The sequence below is a fragment of the Protopterus annectens genome, chromosome 17.part0, assembly GCF_019279795.1.
Source record: "Protopterus annectens isolate FY-2018-M chromosome 17.part0, PAN1.0, whole genome shotgun sequence".
Lineage (NCBI taxonomy): Eukaryota > Metazoa > Chordata > Ceratodontiformes > Protopteridae > Protopterus > Protopterus annectens.
In genome coordinates, this window is record NC_056751.1 from 61,184,698 (window position 1) to 61,210,094 (window position 25,397).

General features: G+C 41.0%; 1 protein-coding gene across 1 annotated transcript in view; it reads right to left on the reverse strand.

The window, feature by feature from the left end:
• Positions 1-25,397, reverse strand: part of SARAF (store-operated calcium entry associated regulatory factor) — a 475,866-nt gene that overhangs the window by 392,520 nt on the left and 57,949 nt on the right. The window contains exon 3 of the mRNA XM_044059699.1: positions 3,219-3,642. Within this exon, the coding sequence (XP_043915634.1) occupies positions 3,219-3,642 (424 nt within the window). The remainder of the gene's footprint in view (positions 1-3,218; positions 3,643-25,397) is intronic.

Here is a 25,397-nt window from a genome sequence, read left to right on the forward strand (position 1 = left end):
GGAGCTTTTCCTGACCGTCTGCCTGATTCAGGCAATCATCTAAGTATGGGTAAATTTAAATATTTCTTTGTCTGCAAAAAGCAATGGCGGGAGCCAAGCATTTTGTGAAAATTCTGGGAGCAGTGGATAAGCCACAGGGAAGCGCAGAGAACTGAAAGTGCAGTGATCCTGTCCTGAAACAGAGATATTTCCTGCAAGATTCCCTGACTGGAATGTGTAGGTAGGCCTCTTTTAGGTCTAGGGTGGCTAAGAGGGGGAGCATTTTCAATTTTGGTATCACCAGGAAATTGAACAGAATGGATAGATCGATGATGGGGCACCAGGTGCCCTCTTTTCTGGGTACCAGGAATAGTGTGGGGTAGAAACCTTGGCCTACCTGTTCTGCAGGAACATGCTCTATTGCCCTCATTGACAGCAGGGAAAGGACTTGCTTTTTGGCCTCTGTCCAGTGGTTGGGGGAATTTGCATCCCTGAGACACTATGTTGAGGACCCAGCAGTCGTTGGTAATGGTGGCCCAGGTGCTTGCATGGAAGGAGAGTTTTCCTCCTGGGGGCAAGAGCAGGTGGGCAGAGGGAGGAGTGGAAATGTAAAGTCATTGTGAGTTCTTACCATGAGGTGGTGGCTGCTGTCTGGGGGGCCTGCCTCCCCGGGGTCTGGGCTGAGCTGAACTGGAGGGGGCAGAAAAGGACCAGTGCTTGGAGGGGCAATGCCTACTAAACCTCGGTGGCTGGACCTGCAAGAAGTCTTTAACTGTCTGCATAGATTTAGCTTTTTCTTCCATCTTTTTTAAGACCACCTCTGCTTTGGTGCCAAATAAGATGTCTTTGTGCCGTGGTGCGTCCAATAATTTGGATTTGACATGGTCTGGCAAGGGCTGTTCCTTTAGCCAAGCATGCCTTCTAAGGACAGAACCAGTGCCTGCTGCCCTGCAAGATGCTTCTAGGGCATCAAAACCACATTGTAAGGTGTGCTTAGTTACTTGACTTGAAGAATGCATTAACTCTTGTAACTCTATTTTCTGCACAAGCAGGAAAAGGATATTTTTTGTTTGAGGAGTTCCATGGTATGTTGCTGATATTTCAGCATATGGAACTGACAATTTAGTGCTCTAATAGCAAGAGTAGCAGAGGTGTATACTTTTTTACCCCATCTGTCTAATGCTCGAGAATCCACATCTGAGGGGGTGGTATTCTTAGGAGAAGTTGCTTTAATTCCTTTAGGTCCTTGAAAGATAACCTCGGGGTCAGCAGTAGGATTTTTGAAAAGAAATTTGTGAGAGTCAGGGACTCTATAGTACCTGTCTGGTTTCCTAGGAGCAGGAGGGAGGGTGTCAGGAGTCAAACTGGATTCCATAAAAACATCATCCACAACATCAAGGACAGGAGGAATGGCCAGAGGTCTGTGCTGTGAAAGATCTAATAATTCCCAGAGTTTCTTTTTTGACTGAAGGTAGTCCTGACATTCTCAGTGGAAATGTTCCCTTAAGGTATGTAGGGTTTCCCCAAAGGAAAAGTCTCCGGGTGGAGAGGCTGAAGTGATGGATTCCTCTGCATCAGAATCCACATAAGTTGAGAAAGGTTGCATATCTTCATATTCAGATGCATCAAAGTCATCAGATTCCTTTTCAAATAAAACCACTGGGGAAAAATCTCTTTCTTTTGGAAGGGGTAACCTGGCTTCCCCTGATGAGCATTAGAAGGTCTTCTGCCATTTTAAGCATCTAAGGCTGAGACAAGGAAGCAGGTGCCTGAGATTGGGTCATCGGTTTCTTGGGTGTGGTTCGTATCCTGGGCCTTAGAAACTCGGTTGTATTTGAAAGAACTGTAGATGCAAAAGAAGTAGTCGGTCTGTGTCGAGAATCGGTAGTGCGAAGTACTTCCTCAGAAGCTGGTGCTGGCTCAGTGGCTCTGGACCCATCCAAGGTAGAGACATCCGCAGGATCCTTAGTCGATGAAAAGTCTCCCGGCATACCGGACTCCGAAAGGGTCTCGATAGCAGCCTGTGAATCCACAGAAGTGGGCATCAGAGGCTGCAAAAGAACAGCACTGAGGATGGGAGAACTGACTACTAGCTTAACGGAAGCGTCATCGGCAGTTTTGGACCTGTGCGGTCTATCTCTGTCTTTATCTTTACTTTTTTTGGAAGATCTGCTGTCAGATGGCTTACTGAAGCCATATTGGAATTAGAGGACTGAGAGCAAAAATATCTAGCTACAATAAAGGGCCAGACGATGCATAGTTCTGGTGTTGAACAAAGCACAAAAGCGACAGCGGGGGATGTCGTGGTCTGGGCCTAAGCAAGTGATGCAGTAAGAATGAAAATCTCAGTGTGGTACTTGCTTTCCACAGGCGAGACAATTGTTAACTTTTTCTGACATCAGCCAGAGCAAGAAAAAAGGATCCCCAATGGGGTACTTAGCTTTAGAAGACTTCAACTTCAATTCAGAAATGAAAAACTCAGGTAGTTGCCGACCGGCACTCATGCAAACTGCTTCTGCTTCGCATTCCTCGGCAAGAAAGACTGATGCAATGGTGTCAGCTGCCTTAATTTATAACACTGATGACCTGACATCAGTCCTGGAGCGACGGCAACCGACGCAGACATACTAAGCCTCTGGTATTCGGGCAGACTGAGGACTACCCTGGCAGAGATAACCCAAATGTGACGACTGCAACAGTGAAACACAAAGAACATCCTTTACTTTCAAAGAAGAAACAAGAAAGGCCATAATGTACCAAACCACAAAAAACAGACTGTATCCCGTTGTAACATCCCTGAAATTATAGTGAATGGCTACATCTCAAGGTTTAAAAAGATGCAGAAGTTACATACTGTTCATCTTAGGGAGTTTTTCCTGCATGGCATTCTTTGAGCACTATTAATTATGGAACATACTTGAACCATATGCTGCAAAATTTTAACCAACATTTTTGCATGATTAATAGATGGGCATATTATTCAACTTTTTTTACTTTCTTTTATCAGAAAATGAAATATTCATGATACCACTGTCTCAAATAAACATTCTGAAACTATACCACAAGCTTCTGACAGAAATTCACTTGTACATTTGCAGGAGACAAAGGACAGATGTAATTCAACAAAAACGTCAAGAATCGGTAAAGATGTGGGTACCAGCAATGAAGTTAAACGTGTTAAACAAGTAACAGATTAAGGTATAGACTATTCCTGTATGTAATAGAAATACAGATCTTACCAGTCACATCTGGATTGAAACCAGGAGGGGGTGGACCCATAAATCCAGGAGGGGAAGGGCCAAAAGTGTTTTGCCCACTAAAGCCATAAGAAGAGTCAGTACCATCAGCATAAGGCTGATTAGGATGCTGTGGCCTGCACAGAAACATCTTATAAACTCCATAAGCAAGGACGAGGAAGATAACTAACACAACTACTCCATTAAATTCAGAGGAACCTTTGCCAGCTGAAAAACCAGAGCCAAAGATTCCATTGCCAAAGGAGCTTCCATGTCTCTTTCTTCCTGCTTCTGTTAATTCAAGTGTGTACTCCAGTCCACAAGACCCTCTTAAAACATATGGATCATCAGGATAATCAAAGCCTTCACAACTTACACTCACTGTACCAAATCGGTAGGAAGTGTCCATGTCTGTCTTACACTCCCACTGAAAGAAAAAATGAAAAATATTTTAAATATATAGTGCAAAATAAGTGATTTTAATATTTATATACCACAGTTGAAAATTTAAAAACAATTTTCCAGTGTTCCAGCATGGTTATCTAAAACTATACAATGTGCCATATATACCTCTGCAACAATGCTTCTAAGTTTGTAAAAGCAACATGAAAACGGTCACCCTCAGTGAAATACAATTGTTTTAGATAACTGCTCTAACTATTCTTAACAACAAACTCAGAGATAGCTATAAGGCTTGCTTCAACTTTAATGATAAGAAGCAGAAGAAAAATAAGTCTATAAAACTGCATAACTGTGTCTTGAACTAACTGGCCAATTTCAAGAGAGAAAATCACATTCCGATCCAGTTCTGAATGGCATTTTTACTGATGGGCACATTTCCACTAGATCACAGAACCAGATGCAATTCTACCTGATGTAATTAAACAAGCTGATGCACTCATGGACAAACTAATATTATGACCATAAACAAGATTCTGTTAATTTACTGCTGAAACTGGTCAGTGAAGTAGAAGTGAAATAAATGACCAACATGAAAGCATAGCACTTACAAAATGAAATTACTTTTTTGTATATGCAGAGGTAAAATTAAAAAAATAATAATCTGTAGTAAAAGCAAATTATTTTGCAAGATAAAACACAAATAAATAACAAAATTCTGCAGTTTAATATAATCAAATTGACTTCTTCAGACAGAGAGAGTAAGAAAGATATAGCTTACAAGATGAAGTAATTATGGGACATATAAAAGACAGACCATAATAGTGAAATTAGGGATTCAAGGGTTTTACTAATGCGGCTGTACAAAAACTAGTTGAATTCCATTCTATTCCAAAAACAACCAGTGTGTGATTAGCAAGATTAAAGAACAGAGTGGGTAAGGAAGCTTCCCCTTACATTCAAGGTTGCACAATCTCAGAGTTAGAATGTTTAGAGATAAAGCCCCCTGAAAAAATCTTTTTTTTCTCCAAATTTTACTGTTTAATCTGGGTCTGCAGTCAATATGTTTTCATTTATTTGCTGTTTGTACACCATTTATTATGAACCTGCAAAACTATCACTTTTAATTTTTTTCCAAATACGTGCATGTCTGTGTATATATGTGTGGGTGATGGACTGCACACACACACACACACACACACACACACACACACACACACACACACACACACACACACACACACACACACACACACACACACTTTTTAATCCTAACATAACAGTCAGTGACAATGTATGTGTGTGAGTTGAATAAAAAATACCTAGAGTATTTTTTGTCTTTTCAGCTTTTCCCGGTTAGGGGTCGTCACAGCAGAACTCCGGTCCGCTAATGATTGGCAGTCGATTTTTTTATGGTGCCGAGTTGCCAGCCCGACGCCCAACCTTCAGCGAAGGCACGCCCATTCACGCATGTCTTTTGGAGGCCACTCGACTGCGGGGAGAACATGCAGACTCCACACAGAAGGCATTCCAGCCGAGAATAAAACAGGAGAACCTTTGGCTGTGAGGCAACAATGCTACCGCTGTACCACCGCGGCTCATCAGATGTGTTTATCATTAATGTATGTACAATGTATATCACTATGCATGTGTGTTATCAATCACTGTTACTACGTACAATTCAGGAAGAAAAGAAAAAAAAATTGAAACTTCTGGCAATGTGAATAAGAAGTTATGTACTCACCATAACATTCCATCTGAGTAGGTAAACATCATTTGTCAGCAACCTATGGGTATTGGATCCATATCGGATGCGAGCCGGCAGCTTCAAACAGCTAAGATCCGAGCTCTAAGCTCCTCCCCTTTACCCATAACCCCCTGCTATCCCTTCCTGACCTCAGATCGAGTTTGCTCATAAGCAGAAACATATAGAACCAAAGAACCACCACCAAACTGCAACCTAAAGACAATCCGCCAAGACAAGCAGTATTGCTTTGAGTATCCATATGGATCAGGGGGAAGGAGGGGGGGTCGGTTGCTGACAAATTAAGTTTACCTACTCAGATGGAACGTTATGGCGAGTACATAACTTCTTAATCTGAAGTAGTTAACTTCATTTGTGCATCAACCTATGGGCCAGAGTCCCCAGCTACCTAATTCTTGGGAGATCCTCATGGAAGGATGTTCCGGAGAACTGCAGAGCCGAAGGATGCTCTCCCTCTAGAGACCATATCCAATTTGTAATGGTTTATGAATGTATTAGGTGACGCCCAAGTGGCTGCTGAACAAATGTCATCCAACGACACCCTAGATCGAAAAGCAGCAGAGGTAGATATTGATAGAGTAGAATGGGCATGGACATCTTGAGGTGCAGACCGGCCCGAAGTCTCATTAGCCAGAAGAATACATTGTGAAATCCATCTGGACAAGGTGACTTTTGATGCAGGTTTTCCCAAAGTGGGTTTAGCAAAGGATATAAAAGCTGGTCTGATTTCCTGTGATCAGCTGTCCTATGCAAATAAAACCTCAGTTGCCTGTGTACGTCTAGAGAATGTAGCTTGTATTCACCCTTATTCTGGTAATTTGGAAAGAATACTGGTAAATTAATAGATTGGTTGATATTGGACTCCGAAGCAATTTTGGGCAGAAAAGAGGGATTGGTCCTGAGTGAAACTCTATCTTTGTGAAATATTAAGTACGGTGGCTTGGCACAGAGGGCTTGAAGTTCCGAAACCTTTCTGGCCGAAGTGATGGTAACAAGAAAAACTGTCTTCCAAGATGAGTATTTCAGATCCACTGAAGATGCAGGCTCAAAAGGAGGAGCTGTCAAAGAAGTACAGTTTTGTACCTACCATAAATGTAGATGTCCGATAGGTATGCATCTGCAGTCATCACATATGGGTTGTCCTGCCTCAGGCAGCCCTTCGGTCGGCCGGATTCCAAAGTCTGGGTCCGGCGCCGGCTGATGTCGCCCCTTCCCCGACGTCAGAGCGCCTGGGGTATAAAAGCGTCAGCCGACGCCATCTTCCTCAGTTTTTCTTGCCCCAGATGCCAGGTGCCCTCTAAGGAAGGCTAAATTTGGAGAAATGCAATAAATTCCAAACATGCACAAAATATATACATATATAAAAACAAATACACCATAATAGATAACCCCAGCTAGCTATGAGAGGAATGTACCCAAGAAATACCACAGAGGGAAGGAGGGAGGGTAAACCTGACTGCAGATGCATACCTATCGGACATCTACATTTATGGTAGGTACAAAACTGTACTATGTCCTTCAAGGATGCATCTGCAGTCATCACATATGGGTAGAATACCATAGCCAATCTGGGGGTGGAGGATCTATGTAAAAGATGGTGTAGCTAAAATGCCCTGCAGGACTGCCGTAGCAAAGCCTGCTCTGGATCTGGAATATAAAGGTAAGTTGTAATGCTTGGAAAATGTATGCACGGAGCTCCATGTAGCAGCTTCTAAAATGTCCTTGGTAGCCACCCCTCTTAAGCAGGCTGTGGAGGTGGCTGTGGCTCTGGTCGAATGAGGTCTAATGTTAGCTGGCACAGTTTTTCCATGAAAGGAGTAACAGAAACAAATGCAATTCCCTATCCATTTTGAAATTGTCTGTTTTGAAATTGCTTTTCCTTGTGCACCAGCAGCATATGCTACAAACAGCTGGTCAGTTTTTCTGTAATTTTTAGTTCTGTCCAAGTAGTAGCGCAACTGTCTGTGTATGTCCAGGGTGTGCAGAAGCTTTTCCCCTTTGTTTTGTGGATTTGGAAAGAAGGTAGGCAGGTGAATAGCTTGGTTTAATGAGACCCTAGATACCACCTTTGGCATAAATGAAGGATTGGTTCTCAATGAGACTCTGTCTTGATGAAAAATAAGAAATGGCTGTACTGCCATGAGGGCCTGTAACTCAGATACTCTTCTTGCTGAGGTTATGGCCAGAAGAAAGGCAGTCTTCCAAGAGAGGAACTGTAGTTCTGCAGATGCTGCTGGTTCAAAGGGAGTCAGTGTTAGTTTTTCCAACACAAAGTTAAGGTCCCAAGTAGGCAGTGGTGGTTTCCTTGGAGGATTGATGTTTTTAATTCCTCTTAGAAACTGTCTTAGCAGAGGATGAGAGAAGACAGGTGGATCAGTATTGTACTCTGCTGAAATTGCTGAAGCATGAATTGCTGAAGCATGAATTTTAATGGAAGAGTAAGACAGACCATTGTGGAGCATTTCTGCCAAATATTCCAGGATATCTGCCATGTTCATAACTGTTGCATCTAGGCCCTTTGAGGTGCTCCAGGTGTGAAATCTTTTCCATTTTGCTGAGTAAGCCTTTCTTGTGGAAGGCCTGCGAGCTTCCATGATGATATCCTTCACTCTCTTGGATAGCTTATCCTGGTGATGAGTCAAGGTATTTTCCAGGCAGCTAGTTGTAATGTTTTCAGGTTGGAATGTAGAGTTTTGTAATTGTGCTGTGTCAGGAGAAGCGGCCATTGTGGCAGAAGCCATGGTTTTGTCTGTGACATGTTCTTTAGCAATGGGTACCAGTGCTGTCTTGGCCAGTCCGGAGCTATCAGAATCACTCGGCTGCTCTGCCCTGATCTTCAGTAAGACCTTGGTCATGAATGGAAGAGGTGGGAATGCATACACTGTTAGAGCTCTCCAGCCGAATGAGAGGGCGTCCACTTTCCATGCTTGTGGGTGGTATGTCCTTGAGCAGAATTTCTCCAGCTGATGATTGTATGGGGAGGCAAAGAGGTCTATGCCCGGTCTCCCCCATGATTGTGTTATCTGATGGAAGATGTCTGGGTGCAGCATCCATTCGTGTGCATCCATGATGTTCCTGCTTAAGCTGTCCGCCAGTATATTGTCCTGTCCTGGTACAAACTGGGATTGCAGCTGTATATTGAGAGTCAAGGAAAGTTCCCACAGATTCATTGCCAGTCTGCAAAGAGGGTAGGAATGGGTGCCTCCTTGCTTGTTTATGTGCCACATAACTGTAGTGTTGTCTGTCCTTATTAGCAGGTGGCCTTGATGTAGAAATAACTTGAAGGCCTCGATTGCATGCATCACTGCCAGCACTTCCTTTTGGTTTATGTGCATGCGTAGCTCTTTTTGTGACCATAGTCCTTGAATGCATCTTCCTTCCATGTGCGCTCCCCATCCGTGGTCTGAAGCGTCCGTTGTAATGGTTTGGCTGGCTATTGGTTTGCTGAAGGGCAAACCCTTGTTTGTTTGACTGGCTTGCTTGAGCCCACCACAGAAATTCCCTTTGAAGGCATGGAATGAGTGGTATCAAAGTTTCCAAGCTGTGACTGTGCTGAGTCCATAAACTCCTTAGGTACCATTGGAGTTTCCTCATATGTAACCTTGCTTGAGGAATCAGAAGAATGCAAGAAGCCATGTAACCCAGGGCCTGCAGGATTTTCCTTGCAGTCAGCTGAGTTTGTCTTGACAGGTTTTTGAAGTAATCCGGTAGTTGGTTTTGTTTTTCTTCTGTGAGGAAAGCCATTTGGGTGGTTGTGTCTAGATCCGCACTCCAGAAAAGTTATTCTTTGGGATGGTACAAGTCTTGACTTGTGAATGTTGACTGTATATCCCAAGGCCTGAAGAAGATAGATGGCATAATTCAAGTGTTTTACCAAAATTTGTTGGCTGTCCGCTTGTATAAGGCAGTCGTCCAGATACGGGTATATTTGCATCCCCTGAAGTCTGCAGTGTGCAATGACTGATGCCAGGCATTTCGTGAATACTCTGGGTGCAGTAGATAAGCCAAAGGGCAATGCTGAGAATTGATAATGCTCTGAACCTGCAAGAAATCTGAGGTGTCTTCTGCAGCTTTGTCTGATAGGGACATGCAGGTATGCCTCCTTGAGGTCCAGAGTTACCAGCCAAGACCCCTTGCCAAGCATGGGAAGGAGTTGCTGTAGAGTCAGCATTTTGAATTTTGGCACAATGAGATAAGTATTTAGTGCGGACAAGTCGAGAATAGGCCTCCATTGCTTTTCTTTTCTTGGATTTTCGTGGATTTTTTGTAGTGACAGCTGCAATCCCTTTAGGGCCCTGGGAAATAGTTTCTGATCAGCAGAGTGGGCCTTGTAAAGGAAGAGATGTGATTCCGGGACCCTGTAGTACCTATCAGGTTTGGCAGGAGCCGGAGGGAGAGTGTCAGGGGTTGTGCTAGATTCAGAGTACACATCATCAATGACATTCAAAACAGGGGGAATAGCCAAAGGTCTATGCTGAGGCAAATGCAAGAAGGTCCTTAATCTCTTCCTGGAATCGGAGAATTCCTGGCCCTGCCATTGGAAATGCTCCCTCATAGTGTGCAGAGTTTCTCCAAAAGACCGTTCTTCAGGAGGGGAGGCCGAAGGGATAGATTCCTCTGCATCTGAATCCTCGTAGGCTGAAAAAGCCTCCTCCTGGTAGTCTGAGAGAATAGAGCCATCAGAGGCCTCATCTGAGGAGAGGGGATCAGAGGGCTCAACCCTGGGCCTTTTTTCTGTAGGAGGTTGAGAGCCCCTGTCCGGATTAGGCTGAGAGCCCCTAATTAATGAAATAAGGTCCTCTGCTAGACTAAGGATCTGAGAACCTGTAGTGGGTCCCTGAGGGATAACCCTGGGAGGCATAGATTTGAGTGTTTAGCAGCTTTAGCCCTAGAGAATGCCTTAAAAGACATGGATGCAGGAGGCCTGGCTGCACCATGTGCTGGTGTAGTTTTGTCTAAGGGAATGGTGTCGGAAGGTTCCTGGACACCAGATTCCAATGGAGATTCAACAACCGATACAGTAGTGGCCTCTGGGGCCGAGGTTGTCGGTTGTACGGTTTCAGTGGACGGTAGTACCAAGGACTCAGTTTCAGCCGAGACCGAGACACTCGCGGTAGGCCTGGCCGTGGTTTCAGCCGAAACCGCAGACCGCGTGTGTCGGTCCTTGTCCTTCCATTTCTTTATTAAAATGTGAAGTCGGAGTCTCCGACGGCATTTTGTAAGCAAAACTAGCCCCAAAAAATTCCTCTGCAAACTCCGACCGACGTCTTAGAGTGCGTCGGTTGAAGGAAGCACAGGCGGAACAGGCCGAGATGTCGTGGTCTGGGCCTAGGCAAGGTAGGCAGCAAGAGTGGAAATACTTATGAGGTATTCGTTTCCCACAAGTTAAGCAATTATTAATTTTATCTGACATCGGCTGAGGCAAGAAAGAGTCCCCAATGGGGTACTTAGCTTTTGAAGTCTTCGGTTTAGCTGAATTACAGGAGCTGGCCGACCGGCACTTGTGAACTGCTTCTGCTTCGGGCACCACGCAGCAAGAAAGACTGAGGAAGATGGCGTCGGCTGACGCTTTTATACCCCAGGCGCTCTGACGTCGGGGAAGGGGCAACATCAGCCGGACCCAGACTTTGGAATCTGGCCGACCAAAGGGCTGCCTGAGGCAGGACAACCCATATATGATGACTGCAGATGCATCCTTGAAGGACATCAAGGGTTAAGTCCCAAGGAAGGACTGCATGCTTAACAGGAGGCCTCAAAAGGAAAGTGCCTTTTAGGAAGGTCTTACATAATTTAGATGAAGTCAAAGGGCCGAGATCACTCCCGACATGATAATGAGAGATTGCAGCCAGCTGGGCCGTGACCATAGAAGAACTAGCACCTTGGTCAAATAAGCCTGATAGATCACCACTGGCAGCGGAGTTGTAAAGGGATCTAAGTTTTGACGCTCTGCCCAAATAGAAAAACGCTTCCACTTGCTATTATAAATTCTTCTCGTAGACGGCTTGTGTGCGGCTACTAGTATAGCCTTGACAGGGGACCAGATGTCGGGAGTCCTAGCTATCAGTGGAACTGGATCAACCAAGCTGTCAACTTGAGGTTGTCCAGGTTCGGAATGGACAGGCCTGACGGGTGAGAGATCAGATCCGGGATGGGATCTAGAATCCATGGGGGATTCACTAGATGAGACCACAGAAAAGGGAACCAAGGTTGATGAGGCCAGAATGGGGCAATGAGGATTACACTCTGCTCCCCAACCGTTGGGCTTTCTGTAAGAACTTTAGCATCAGGGGAAGAGGAGGATAAGCATAAAGTAGACCGGGTGGCCAAACATGCACCAGAGCGTCTCTGGGGAATTCCCCGGGTGGGGGAATTAGAGCGAAGTAGTCGCTGCACTTTGTGTTCGAAGGCGAGGTGAAAAGATCGCAACAAGGTTGACCCCACTTGGAGAAAATTAACTTCGCTATTCTGGGGTTTAGAGACCACTCGTACGGTGAGAGAATGGTTCGACTCAGCCTGTCTGGATTCAGAATACACATCATCCACAATATCCAACACTGGTGGAATAGCAAGTGGTCTATGTTGTGGCAATAAAAAGAAATCTCTGAGCCTTTTCTTGGATTCTGAATAATCCTGGCCCTCCCAGTGGAAATGCTCCCTCATGGTATGCAAGGTTTCCCAAAGGAGTAGTCCTCTGGCGGAGAGGCTGAAGGAATGGATTCCTCAGCATCGGAATTCTCATAAGAGGGTAAAGAGTATCCTTGGTCTGTAGATGAATCAGAAGAGATGGATACCTGGTCGGATGAGTCATAGTCTGCATCCTGTCTAGGCCTTTTATCAGGAGGGGGATGGGACCCTCTGATCAGAGTGATTAAGTCTTCGGCCATTTTGAGCATTTGTTTCTTAGGCAAGGAGGCCTGTCCTGGTGAATGTAGAATTTGTTTCTTTGTTTTTAAGGGAGTTTTAGACTTAGCAGAAGATTTAACGGTTAACTGAGTAGGTCTGAAAACACCCTCTGAAGCTAGGGGTTGTTCAGCTACTCTGGATCGCTCTGAAGGACTAGTCTCGGTAGGCTGTAAATCTGGTGCGTCCGAAGGCCCAGCCGTCTCCATGTGGAAGTCAGAGGCGGCCTGAGATTCAAAGGAAGCAGTTGTCAGGGGCTGTGAAGGCGCCTTGCTGAAAACCGGAAAACCGGTGACTGGCCTAGAAGAGGCTTGTCGTCAGATTTGGGCCTCGGACGCTTGTCCTTGTCTTTGCATTTTTTGTGTATTCCGGTCGTCGGTAATTCCGATGGCATGGTGTAATTGAATTTTCTGCCAAAATAATGTTGGGCAAAATCAAACAGACGTTTAATTGTGCGCTTGTTAAACGTAGCACAAAACCAACAACCTGTGACGTTGTAGTCTGGGCCTAGGCATGGGATACAATAAGAATGGAAATCCTTATGAGGTATTTGCTTCCCACAAGAAATACAGTTATTGACTTTTACTGACATCGGTCTGAGGCAAGAAAAAGTTTCCCCAACGGGGTACTTAGCTTTGTAGAAGACTTTGGTTCCGGATTCGGAATGAAAATTTCAGGAGTCGGCCGACTGGCACTTGCGAACTGCTTTTGCTTCGGGCACCGCACGGCAAGAAAGACTGAAGAAAATGGCATCAGCTGCATCTTATATACCCGTTGCACTGACGTCAGGGAAGAGGCGACAGCAACCGACGCCGGACCAAGACTTTGGAACTCAGGCTGACTGCGGGACCGCCTGACAGCAGGATAACCCAAGTGTAATGACTGCAGCAGTGTAACACGATGAACATCCCACAGCCTTCTGATCTTCCACCACCTAGACTGAGTGCACTACCTGTTGAGTTAGACATATTATTAGATTTGAGCAATAAACTCTGTATATAACTTGTTTCTTCCCTGAGTGAACATTAAGGCTAAATTTCATTCTTTTAAGGTGATGTTTGGTAAATCAACTTTCTCATTGTAATGGCTTTCAATAACTGCATTTCAAATTAACTATCAGTACTTTTCTGGAATTCTCTTACCTTTTTTTCCACTCAGTGGTAAGTGTAATATTATCCAAAGAAAAAGAAGTTATGTGCTTACCATAACGTTCCATGCGAGTTGTTCATCTCACCTTTATTCTTACTGATGGGTTCGGAGCCGATCCTCGGCTCCGACACGGCCGATAGCAAAGCTCAAGGTTTGCCATTAGCTCGAGACCAAGCCCCTTATCCCACAATGCACTGCTGGAATTAACTCAGATCTTGCTTGCTGCGAGTAACAGTATAATATATATATATATATACACACACACACACACACACACACACACACACACACACACACACACACTATATAGATATACATACCCTTTTATTTATTTCTACCAAGGACACTTCCCAAAGGGGAAAAAGAAATATTGAATAACTAGGATGGTACTAGCCTCTAAATCAACAGTCAGCCAGGAAGGGGAAGGAGGGAGGGACGTGAGAATAAAGGCAAGATAAACAACTCACATGGAACGTTATGGTAAGTACATAATTTCTTTATGTGAAGTTGTTAAATCTCGACGTTTATTCTCACTGATGAGTAGCGTCCCTAGCACCCTCAATCTTGGGTGGCTCATGGGAGTATGTTCTTCAGTACTGTAGAACCAAAGGAAGACCTGTCCCTTGAAGCCTTATCTACTTTGTAATGCATGATAAAGGTATGAGGCTTAGACCAAGTGGCTGCAGCGCAAATATTGTCAAGGGGCAATTTAGCTTGAAAAGCAGACGACGTAGACACAGCTCTGGTAGAATGAGCCTTAGGTTTGTGTGTTAATGGTATGCTCGCATTTTCATAAACAAAGGATATGCAATCGGATAACCATTTAGATAAGGTTGTTTTAGCTACTGGATTGCCTTTTCTTGCTTCCGAGAAGGATACAAAAAGTTGATCTGATTTTCTAATATCCTTAGTTCTGTCAAGATAAAATCTGAGCTGTCTGTGAACATCAAGTTTGTGCAGCATGTATTCCAATTTGCTAGAGTGGTTAGGAAAAAAGACTGGCAGCTCAATGACCTGATTGATATTTGACTCAGAACAGACTTTAGGTAAAAATGAGGGGTTTGTTCTGAGAGATACTCTATCAGCATGGAAAATCATGTAAGGTGGTCTGATAGATAATGCCTGAAGTTCTGACACTCTGCGGGCAGAAGTAATGGCCACAAGAAAAATGGTTTTCCAGGATAAATATTTGAGATCACAAGAAGATGCTGGTTCAAAAGGGGGGAAGAATAATTTGAGACAGCATAAAGTTTACATTCCAGGGAGAATAGGGAATTTTGATAGGAGGTCTCATATGAAGAACGCCTTTAAGAAAAGTCTTAGATAATTTATGGCCCATAACATTTGAGACACCAAACCCCAAGGTGAAAATTTGAGATGGCAGCTAACTGGACTCGAACTGTAGCAGCTGCTGCCCCTTCCTTAAAACTTTTTGTCAAGAATTCTAAAATAGATGATGGCGGAGCTCGGAAAGTGTCAATGTTGGCCTAAATTGAGAACCTTTTCCATTTACTGCCATATAATTTCCTGGTAGATGGTTTGTGAGAAGACAAGAGAATTTGTCTTGTATCTTCTGAAATTGAATGAAGCCTGGCAATTAGGGGAAGTGGATTAGCCAAGCAATCAGTTTCAGGGACTGCAGTGAAGGATGGAGGTCCCCTTACGGGTGCGTCAGAAGGTCCAGAACTGGGTCCAGGATCCATGGATCTTCCAAAAGATGATGGAGAAACGGGAACCAAATCTGTCGAAGCCAGTAGGGGGCTATGAGAATAACGGTCCTTCCCAGAGATTTTGCTTTCTGTAAAAATCTGGGTAGCAATGGGAAGGGTGGAAATGCATAAAGGAGTCCTGGGGGATATCCGGGAGGTGTTATTAGGGCAAAGTAGCTTCTGCATTTTGAATTGATGTGGCTGGCAAAGAGGTCGCAGCAAGGCTGGCCCAGTCTGCAAAAAATCCCTTCTAACACATACTCATTAACTAGGAACAGGAAGCAGGTCTAGGTGGTGCTCGCTAAGGCCAAAAACACTACTTCATTGGGCCCCAACAATACCTCCAGTTACCTCCTAAATAGCCTACAACATGACCTGGTAGGACCACTTGAGGCACTCTTCAACTAAAATAATATAAAACAAAGTGATAGGGCACAGCTAAAGACAGAAGCCAATGTAAGCCAACCAGTCTTATGTGCTTCAAACCTTTCGGTCAAGCACAAAAACAAAGTATAGCACAGTCACCAAACATAAATCAATTAAAGGCAGGTACTGAAAGTTCTCACAACGCGTTTATCGCTGTCTTCTTCACAGGCAAAGAGCAAGTGCTACACGATGGAATGAAGTGCTGCAAACCTTTCGGTCAAGCACAAAAACAAAATATAGCACAGTCACCAAATACAAATCAACTGAAGGTAGGTATAAAAAGTTCACAAAACATCTATATCGCTGTCTTCTCCACGGAACAATAACTCGCAGCCAAAAACAGGCATGAATAACCAAGCGTTCAGCGGAGATATGTAAAATACTTTATTACATCCAAACGGCAAACGCTTTCAACATTGGTCTTCTTCAGGCCGATGAAAGTCACACAAAATGAATGCTTATATATAATAATTAATTCATTAAGAATCAATGATGTCACATCCTGCCTAAATCTTATACCTTAAAAACTTATTTGGATCTGTATCCATTTCATATAACAAATGCAGCAAAATATATTAAGTTAAACTAGAACTATCTATTCAATAAAATTTTGAATCACACAAAACATAAGAATAAAACACAGTTTAAAATCCACATTATTCATGAATCATGAAGTCCACGAAAAAAGTATAAAGTGAACTATATGAACATGAAATAAAATCGTCAGCTGGAGACATATTTATATATGTATACATCTAATGAATAAATACGCGATAAAATACTCAACCAAAAGGTTCGCAGATGGAATGCTTCACAACGCTTTTAAAATTTAAGGGCTACTTCCTATTGGTATTAACGTTCAATCCTACCCTGCAGCTACATTATTCATAAATCATAAAGTCCTCGATGAAGACATAAAACAAACCATATGAACATAGAATAAAATCATCAACTAAATACATATTTATATGCTTGCATACATATACCTATAACAAATAAACACACAATGAGATACTCAACAAAATAGTCCGCAAATAGGATGCTTCACAACACTTTTACAGTTTAAGAGGCTACTTCCTATTACTATCAGCATATAATCCTAACCTAAAGATATTTGCTAATTTAGCCCATATTGTTCAAAAATTCAAGACAATATGCTTTAAAGGTAAAAATCTTAATTGTGTATACTGAATATAAAAGTGCCAAGTTTATAATATAGCTTCCACATGAAATAGCCTTACATAAATAAAGTACTACTATCAAACATCTCACTACTGTGTGTGAACCGGAAATAACATTCCCAATACACTGTCAAACGAGAACAGATTCCTACTAAGGCTACAAATGGGCAATTGGTTGAAGCACATGTTTTACTGAGGGGTAATAAGAGTTAATAAGACCCAGGACAAACGATAATCGAATAAATGTCCATATAAAATTGCTAACATGGTTATCATAAGAACAACATTAAAATTGATTTTATTATTTATGATATATTTATCCACTATTTGTATGTTAAAAAACAAAAGAAATAGTTTAAAAACAAAATAAATATTTTAATACTATTAGCTCAAAGCTTTCTAGCCTTTAACACAGGCTTAATGGACACCTTATCGTTTAGACCTGGGTCGCGGTCGGCCCTTAGTCTAATAATCCATTTGGTCTCCTTTTGCTCAGTTTGATTAAATATATCACCACGTCTTATGGTGGGTAAATTAATCTGAATGACCTGAAACTTAAATGTATGTTCTTCTGATGTACTACTAACATGTTTAGATAACGCATTACATGTGGAAGCTACTCTAATCCTATATAAGTGCTCCCTCATTCTTTCTTTTAGTTTACGGTCCGTTTTCCCCACGTAAAATGCGGTGCAACATGTGCAGGTTGCTAAGTATACAACATGTTCCGTGTCACAAGTTGCAGCTGCTGTAAAAGTAAACACTTGTTCAGTGATGGGATGTATAAAGTTATTAGATTCCTTTATGAAATTGCAATATCTACATTTATTGCACTTTTTAGTAATATAATTACTAACAGATTTCCTTCCATCATCTACTCTATTAGGACCACACAGCATCCTGTACAAGTTGAGCTTATTTTTATAGGCAAATCGAGGACTGTTACCTAAAATCAATGATATATTTGGGTCAGTTAATAAAATTTCCCAGTATTTTTTATAGGTATATTTGATGCTACTCACATCTTGTGTATAATAGATTGGTATCCTAACCTCATTTCCCTTTTCAGGTATTATATCTATTTTGTCCAACTCATAATTCACTTCTGCAAAATAAGGATGTGCTCTGCCTTCTCTCAATTTTCCTATCTCCCTTAAACTGAAATCTATCTCATCCAAAGTGTATGATCTGTTTAGTAACTTCATTTTCAACTCATTTATTTCTTGTTCAAAACCAAGGTGATCTGAATTCAAGCGAGATACCCTCATAGCTTGACCCTTAATGTTACTAAATATGTGTTCTGGGTGCATACTGCTACGGTGAAGAAAATTATTACGATAGCAGCTTTTCCTATGCACACCGGTACTCAGACATCCATTTTGCAGCTTTTCAATATATACATCAAGGTAAGATATGAATTCATTGGATTTAACCATAGTGAACTTAAGATATTCTGTTTTGATATTCATTTTAGCATATAGCTCCATTAATAAACTTTCATCTCCCTTCCAAACCAAAAATAAATCATCTACAAAATGTGTGTAGAATGACACATATTCACGGTACTCAAAGGTTTGGAAAAGGAATCTCTCCTCCCAATCTGCCATCACTAGGTTGGCGTAGCTATTGGCACAAGAAGTGCCCATAGCCACGCCATCCTTCTGAATATACATTTGACCATTAAAGGTAAAAACATTATTGCTGAGTACAATTTCCATTAATTCACAAACAACTTCTATCTTACTTTTAGTGAATGTGCCGTCCCTTTCTAAGCATCTGCTGATGCAAGCTAACCCCTCACGGTTAGGAATAACAGTGAAGAGGGACTGAACATCCAGCGTGACCAATAGATCCCTCTGACCATCATATGTAGTAGATGTCTTCTCATATAACATGATCAAAAATTGTTTAGTATCTCTCAAAATGTATTCATATTTATTTACAATCGGTCTTAGCAAGTGTTCTAAATATAATGACATGGGTTCGGTAATCCACCCCTTCACAGCGACAATTGGTCTCATAGTGGGGTCCGTTTCGTGTTTATGAATTTTGGGAATCCCTTGTATACAGGGTATAGTAGGATTATCAACAGAAAAGTACTTAAATAGTTCATCATTGATTTTACCTTCATTGAGCATCATATTCAACCTATCTGTAACACTAGCTATAACTGTGTTAACTGCACGTGTATTAATCCTGCTATAAAAATTATCATCATTTAACATCATACACATCCTGTTTTTATAATAATCCATGTCCATTATTACTGTTGGGCCCCCTTTGTCAGCTGGTCTGATCATAATGTTTCTATCGTTTCTTAGTTCCATAAGGGCTTTCCTTTGTGCAGGATTAAGGTTCCCGAACCATCTCTTACCCTTATTTATCCTTTCATTCTCATACAGTTCCTGTTCTACTAACTTAGAAAAGGCTTCAATTAATGGATGGTAATTTGGAACATATGTACTAGGTTTTCTAAAGTTATGTTGTTGAGGAGGAACATTACCAAAATCAACTTTGATTTGTAAATTGTGAACAAATAATTTAAGATCCAGTATATTATCAGTTATATCACTTTTGGTAGAGGGAATAAATGTCAGACCCTTCTCCAATACATAACATTCATCTATGGACAATTCTCTCTTAGATATGTTCCATATCAGGGATTCTTTGCCCCTTGCCAGATCTTTTTTAAAGTGGGCCCTGTCTGTTTCAGGTCCGCTGGCCTCTTCTTCTGTCGGCCCCTGCTCATAGATCGTTCCCTCCCCCCTCCTCCTCCTCTCCATTGATTCGCAATGGGGAAAGGGGTAGAGTGATTAAAACCAAAGGTAGTTGTCGCATCTGTGGATACACTTACTATCTTCCTATTTTTCTCTATCTGATCTTGAGTCATATTATCACTAATTGTATCTATATGCTCACAGATATCAATTTGAGTGTTAGCGTCTTCAAAAACTGATATATTGTGTACATTGCTTACAGGGGAGGCACATTGCTCATTAACCCCATCATGGTGTATCATGGCAGTTGTTACAACAACATTACTTCTCCCATCAGTTTGTTTATTATTGTCAGTTTTACCAGATTTATATTCATTACCAGCTAAAGTACCCTTGGTAGTGTCGTTCACTTGGTTAACAAAAAACGTATCATTGCGTTTTTTCATAGTACTCTCCACTCTAGGCCAAGTGAAGACATTACCCCTTTTAAAATCATCTGTATCCCTTTTAATCTTGTCTTGCTTCTGTTGTAACAATTTCTTCTCATAAATAAAAACATTATCTAATAATTTCTCCATAGATACATCTAACACATGTTTAGGGTATATAACATACATGCTAGACTGTTGTTTCTGAATACGTTCTCTCAATAAAGTCTCTTGTGGCAGGAAGTACTTATTAAGTAGCTCCATGTATTTAATGCTAGTCTCTAAATTGATTTGTTGCCACATATGTAATAAATCTGGATACACAGTACCTGTAGTGGGCATCTTTAAAATTCTCAATCCTCTTGGAATAATCTTACGAGTGATACACACCTCAAAATGTTGACGTTGTAACTGGAGGCATTTTAATTTCATAAAGTCACCCTCCATCTCATGTAGTAATGTCGCCAGTCCCTGAAAATCCATTTCACACGATCCATCACCAGTAGAGTCATCAGGCACGCTGTAACACAATAGGGGATTAATCTCACCCGTTACAGCTTTTTCAAACCTCGTCTTGCTGTTAAGTGAGGCTTCCATTCTATTAGGTTGTACTTCCGGTATACACGGAAGTTCAATAGGTACATCTTTTAAATTAATATCTGCCATAGGTGTATGTGAGCGAAATAATATAAACGTATAAATGCAGACAAAGTTTAACTCACAATACACGCTGTGCCCTAAATAAAAAGAATAAAATAATATAAAACAAAGTGATAGGGCACAGCTAAAGACAGAAGCCAATGTAAGCCAATCAGTCTTATGTGCTTCAAACCTTTCGGTCAAGCACAAAAACAAAGTATAGCACAGTCACCAAACATAAATCAATTAAAGGCAGGTACTGAAAGTTCTCACAACGCGTTTATCGCTGTCTTCTTCACAGGCAAAGAGCAAGTGCTACACAATGGAATGAAGTGCTGCAAACCTTTCGGTCAAGCACAAAAACAAAATATAGCACAGTCACCAAATACAAATCAACTGAAGGTAGGTATAAAAAGTTCACAAAACATCTATATCGCTGTCTTCTCCATGGAACAATAACTCGCAGCCAAAAACAGGCATGAATAACCAAGCGTTCAGCGGAGATATGTAAAATACTTTATTACATCCAAACGGCAAGCGCTTTCAACATTGGTCTTCTTCAGGCCGATGAAAGTCACACAAAATGAATGCTTATATATAATAATTAATTCATTAAGAAACAATTATTAAAGTTTAACTTAATATATTTTGCTGCATTTGTTATATGAAATGGATACAGATCCAAATAAGTTTTTAAGATATAAGATTTAGGCAGGATGTGACATCATTGATTCTTAATGAATTAATTATTATATATAAGCATTCATTTTGTGTGACTTTCATCGGCCTGAAGAAGACCAATGTTGAAAGTGTTTGCCGTTTGGATGTAATAAAGTATTTTACATATCTCCGCTGAACGCTTGGTTATTCATGCCTGTTTTTGGCTGCGAGTTATTGTTCCGTGGAGAAGACAGCGATATAGAGGTTTTGTGAACTTTTTATACCTACCTTCAGTTGATTTGTATTTGGTGACTGTGCTATATTTTGTTTTTGTGCTTGACCGAAAGGTTTGCAGCACTTCATTCCATCGTGTAGCACTTGCTCTTTTTGCCTGTGAAGAAGACAGCGATAAACGCGTTGTGAGAACTTTCAGTACCTGCCTTTAATTGATTTATGTTTGGTGACTGTGCTATACTTTGTTTTTGTGCTTGACCGAAAGGTTTGAAGCACATAAGACTGGTTGGCTTACATTGGCTTCTGTCTTTAGCTGTGCCCTGTCACTTTGTTTTATATTATTTTATTCTTTTTATTTAGGGCACAGCGTGTATTGTGAGTTAAACTTTGTCTGCACTCTTCAACTAAAGCCACAAAACAGGTCCAAGCGCCAAGTGAATGGAGGGTTGCAACAGTCATCCCTCTTCATAAGGGTGGACCATCAACCATCTCTGGGAACTACATACCCATCAGTCTGACAAGTCTAATGTGCAAAGCTATGAAGCAAATTATAATGGAAATGATCAACAAGGACAGTGGCAACCTACAGTAACTGGACTCATCCCAGTTTGGCTTGGTTAAGGGAAGGTTTTGCCTACTCAACCTGGCAGACTTGTTTGAGAGGGTCACCAAAGCTATGAATGAGGGGAAAATGGTGCACATCACCTATCTTGACCTGGCCAAGGCATTCAGTACAATACCCCAACTTTGATATTACTGACAAACTCTCAGAACTAGGAATAAATTCCTACATAACTCACTGGATTGCGGGCTCACAGATAGGACCCAAGAAGTCAGGATCAGCCTGACCACCTCCACCAGTGGAGTAACCTGCATCTACTTCTCAAAAGTCAAGGCTAATGTCAAAAGCCTCGGGTTCACCAAATTTGCAGATGACTGTAAATTTGGAGCCATCAAACTCCCTCCTACGACATCAGCATCCTACAAGAGGGTCCAACACAAACAAATGACTGGTGCCAAAGCCATACATTAAAACTGAATGCAAAGAAATGCATTACAGTGCCCTTTGGGAAATCATCCACCCAAGCTAATTACTCAATCGATAAAATATTCTTTTAAGAGTTGACCTGGTAGTTCGGTATCTGGGAACATATGTAGACATTTTCTGAACTCTGACCAATAAATAACCAAAATAGTAAGAAAATCATTCCGGGTCTCCCACCTCATAAGCAAGGGTATGGTATCCGGGTCCAAGCAAGTTATAGTACCATATAAAAATGAACCACCAGGAGAGAAGACCTCAGTGCAGCCAACATTTATTGAAGGTTAAGCGCTTTCATCTGTGCAAGACCAGACTTCATCAGAACAATTCTCATACAAAAAAGTTGCCCCTTAAATACACTCCATAAAAACCTCCCCTAGTTAATAACAATTAAAACTATTAAATTTTAAAGGCACAACCTGTTTTAGTTTACATATAACAGCCATACCTTTTCATTTTTAAAATACTGGAAATACTTCTGCATTCGTTCAAGGCTGGAAACTGTGTTGCATTCAAAATTATTTGCCAACGTAATTCACATTCTTCTAACTTTTCTGGTACAATAAGACCGTGTACATCAAAATAAATCTGTTGAATTACTAAAAAATCGAACTTTATGGTTACAACATTTGTCAATGTGCCTACTCAATGCATTTGTTTTAACTTTTTTTGCAAATCCATAATATGCTCATATATCCTGGATTTAAAAGTTCTAACAGTTTTTCCTACATAAAATGCAGGACAATCCAGGCACTTCGCCAGGTAAACAATGTTACTAGACTGACAATCAAAATGTGAATGTATATGCAATCTTTTTCCTTTCAACTCAAATACACACCCCGTTTCCATTATCTAAGCACACTGGTTGCATCTTCCACATTTAAAATTTCCTAGTCTCCTATGCCCTTCTTTATAACTACCTCTTTCAAGCAGGTTTTTAAAATTTAAATCCTGTTTGAACACACAGCTGGGGGCAATTTCAATTAAATCCACTAAATCCTGGTCAGAAATTAACAACGGCCAATTTTTCTTAATAATCCCACAAATTTCTTCGCTGTCCTTATTGTATGTACTAATAAAGGAAAATCGCACATTAGTTTCAATGTTACTAATATTTTTATTTTGATTTTCTAAAACCATGGAAGGTTCATAGTTAAAATTTAATATAGATAAATATATATTCCTGTTTCTCTTATCAATAATTTCCATACGCAAACTGTTCAATAAAGGTTCAGGGTAACCCCTCACTGTAAACATTTTCAAAATGAAATTTATTTCCTGCTAAAAATCTACCTTCCTGTGACCATTCTAGCCGCCCTCACCAGTTGACCCTTAACTATTGCGAATGCTGATTAGTTGATGGATGTTGGTTACTAACAGAGATGGCCAGTTTAGGTACGCCCTCCGTTTTTGATATTCATCCAAATCTCTCCTCAATCCTGGATGTAGAAGTTTTATTGGACCAGGATAAGGGGCATTTATATTCCAGAATATTTAGAAAACCCACTTTTTCGAACGCATATTTGGACTATTCGAGCTGTCATCCCCCTCACCAGAAAAAAGCAATAGTGAAGGGTCAACTGGTGAGGGCGGCTAGAATGGTCACAAGGAAGGTAGATTCTGAGGAGGAAATAAATTTCATTTTGAAAATGTTTACAGTGAGGGGTTACCCTGAACCTTTATTGAACAGTTTGCATATGGAAATTATTGATAAGAGAAACAGGAATATATATTTACCTATATTAAAATTTAACTATGAACCTTCCTTGGTTTTAGAAAATAAAAATATTAGTAACATTGAAACTAATGTGCGATTTTCTTTTATTAGTACATACAATAAGGACAGCGAAGAAATTTGTGGGATTATTAAGAAAAAATTGTCCGTTGTTAATTTCTGACCAGGATTTAGTGGATTTAATTGGAATTACCTCCAGCTGTGTGTTCAAACGGGATTTAAATTTTAAAAACCTGCTTGAAAGAGGTAGTTATAAAGAAGGTCACTCTAATAGGGACTAGGAAATTTTAAATGTGGAAGATGCAACCAGTGTGCTTACATAATGGAAACAGGGTGTGTATTTGAGTTGAATGGGAAAAAATTGCATATACATTCACATTTTGATCGTCAGTCTAGTAGCATTGTTTACCTGGTGAAGTGCCTGGATTGTCCTGCATTTTATGTAGGAAAAATTGTTAGAACTTTTAAATCCAGGATATATGAGCATATTATGGATTTGCAAAAAAAGTTAAAACAAATGCATTGAGTAGGCACATTGACAAATTTTGTAACCATAAATTTCGATTTTTAGTAATTCAACAGATTTATTTTGATGTACACGGTCTTATTGTACCAGAAAAGTTGGAAGAATGTGAATTACGTTGGCAAATAATTTTGAATGCAACACAGTTTCCAGCCTTGAACGAATGCATAAGTATTTCCAGTATTTTAAAAATGAAAAAGGTATGGCTGTTATATATAAACTAAAACAGGTTGTGCCTTTAAGTTTTAATTGTTATTAACTAGGAGAGTTTTTTTATGGAGTGTATTTAAGGGGCAACATTTTTGTATGAGAATTGTTCTGATGAAGTCTGGTCTTACGCAGATGAAAACACTTAACCTTCAATAAATTTTGGCTGCACGGAGGTCTTCTCTCCTGGTGGTTCGTTTTTATTTGGTGTTTAAAGTCTTTTGGGTTAATAAGTTATAACTACCATTCTACTCAGCCCTTATCAGACTCCTCATTGAGTACAATGCCCCCTTTGGCATGTACCTAACCAGACACCTGCAACAGCTGGAACTTCCTCAAAGGTTCCTTTCCAGGGGAATCCAGGGTATGAATACCCTGGCCTACAAAGATTGCCTTAAGGACCCACCTCTGTACTCATTTAGTCTCAAACAGATTACCGAGAGGCAGATCTATGCCTGGCCTACAAGG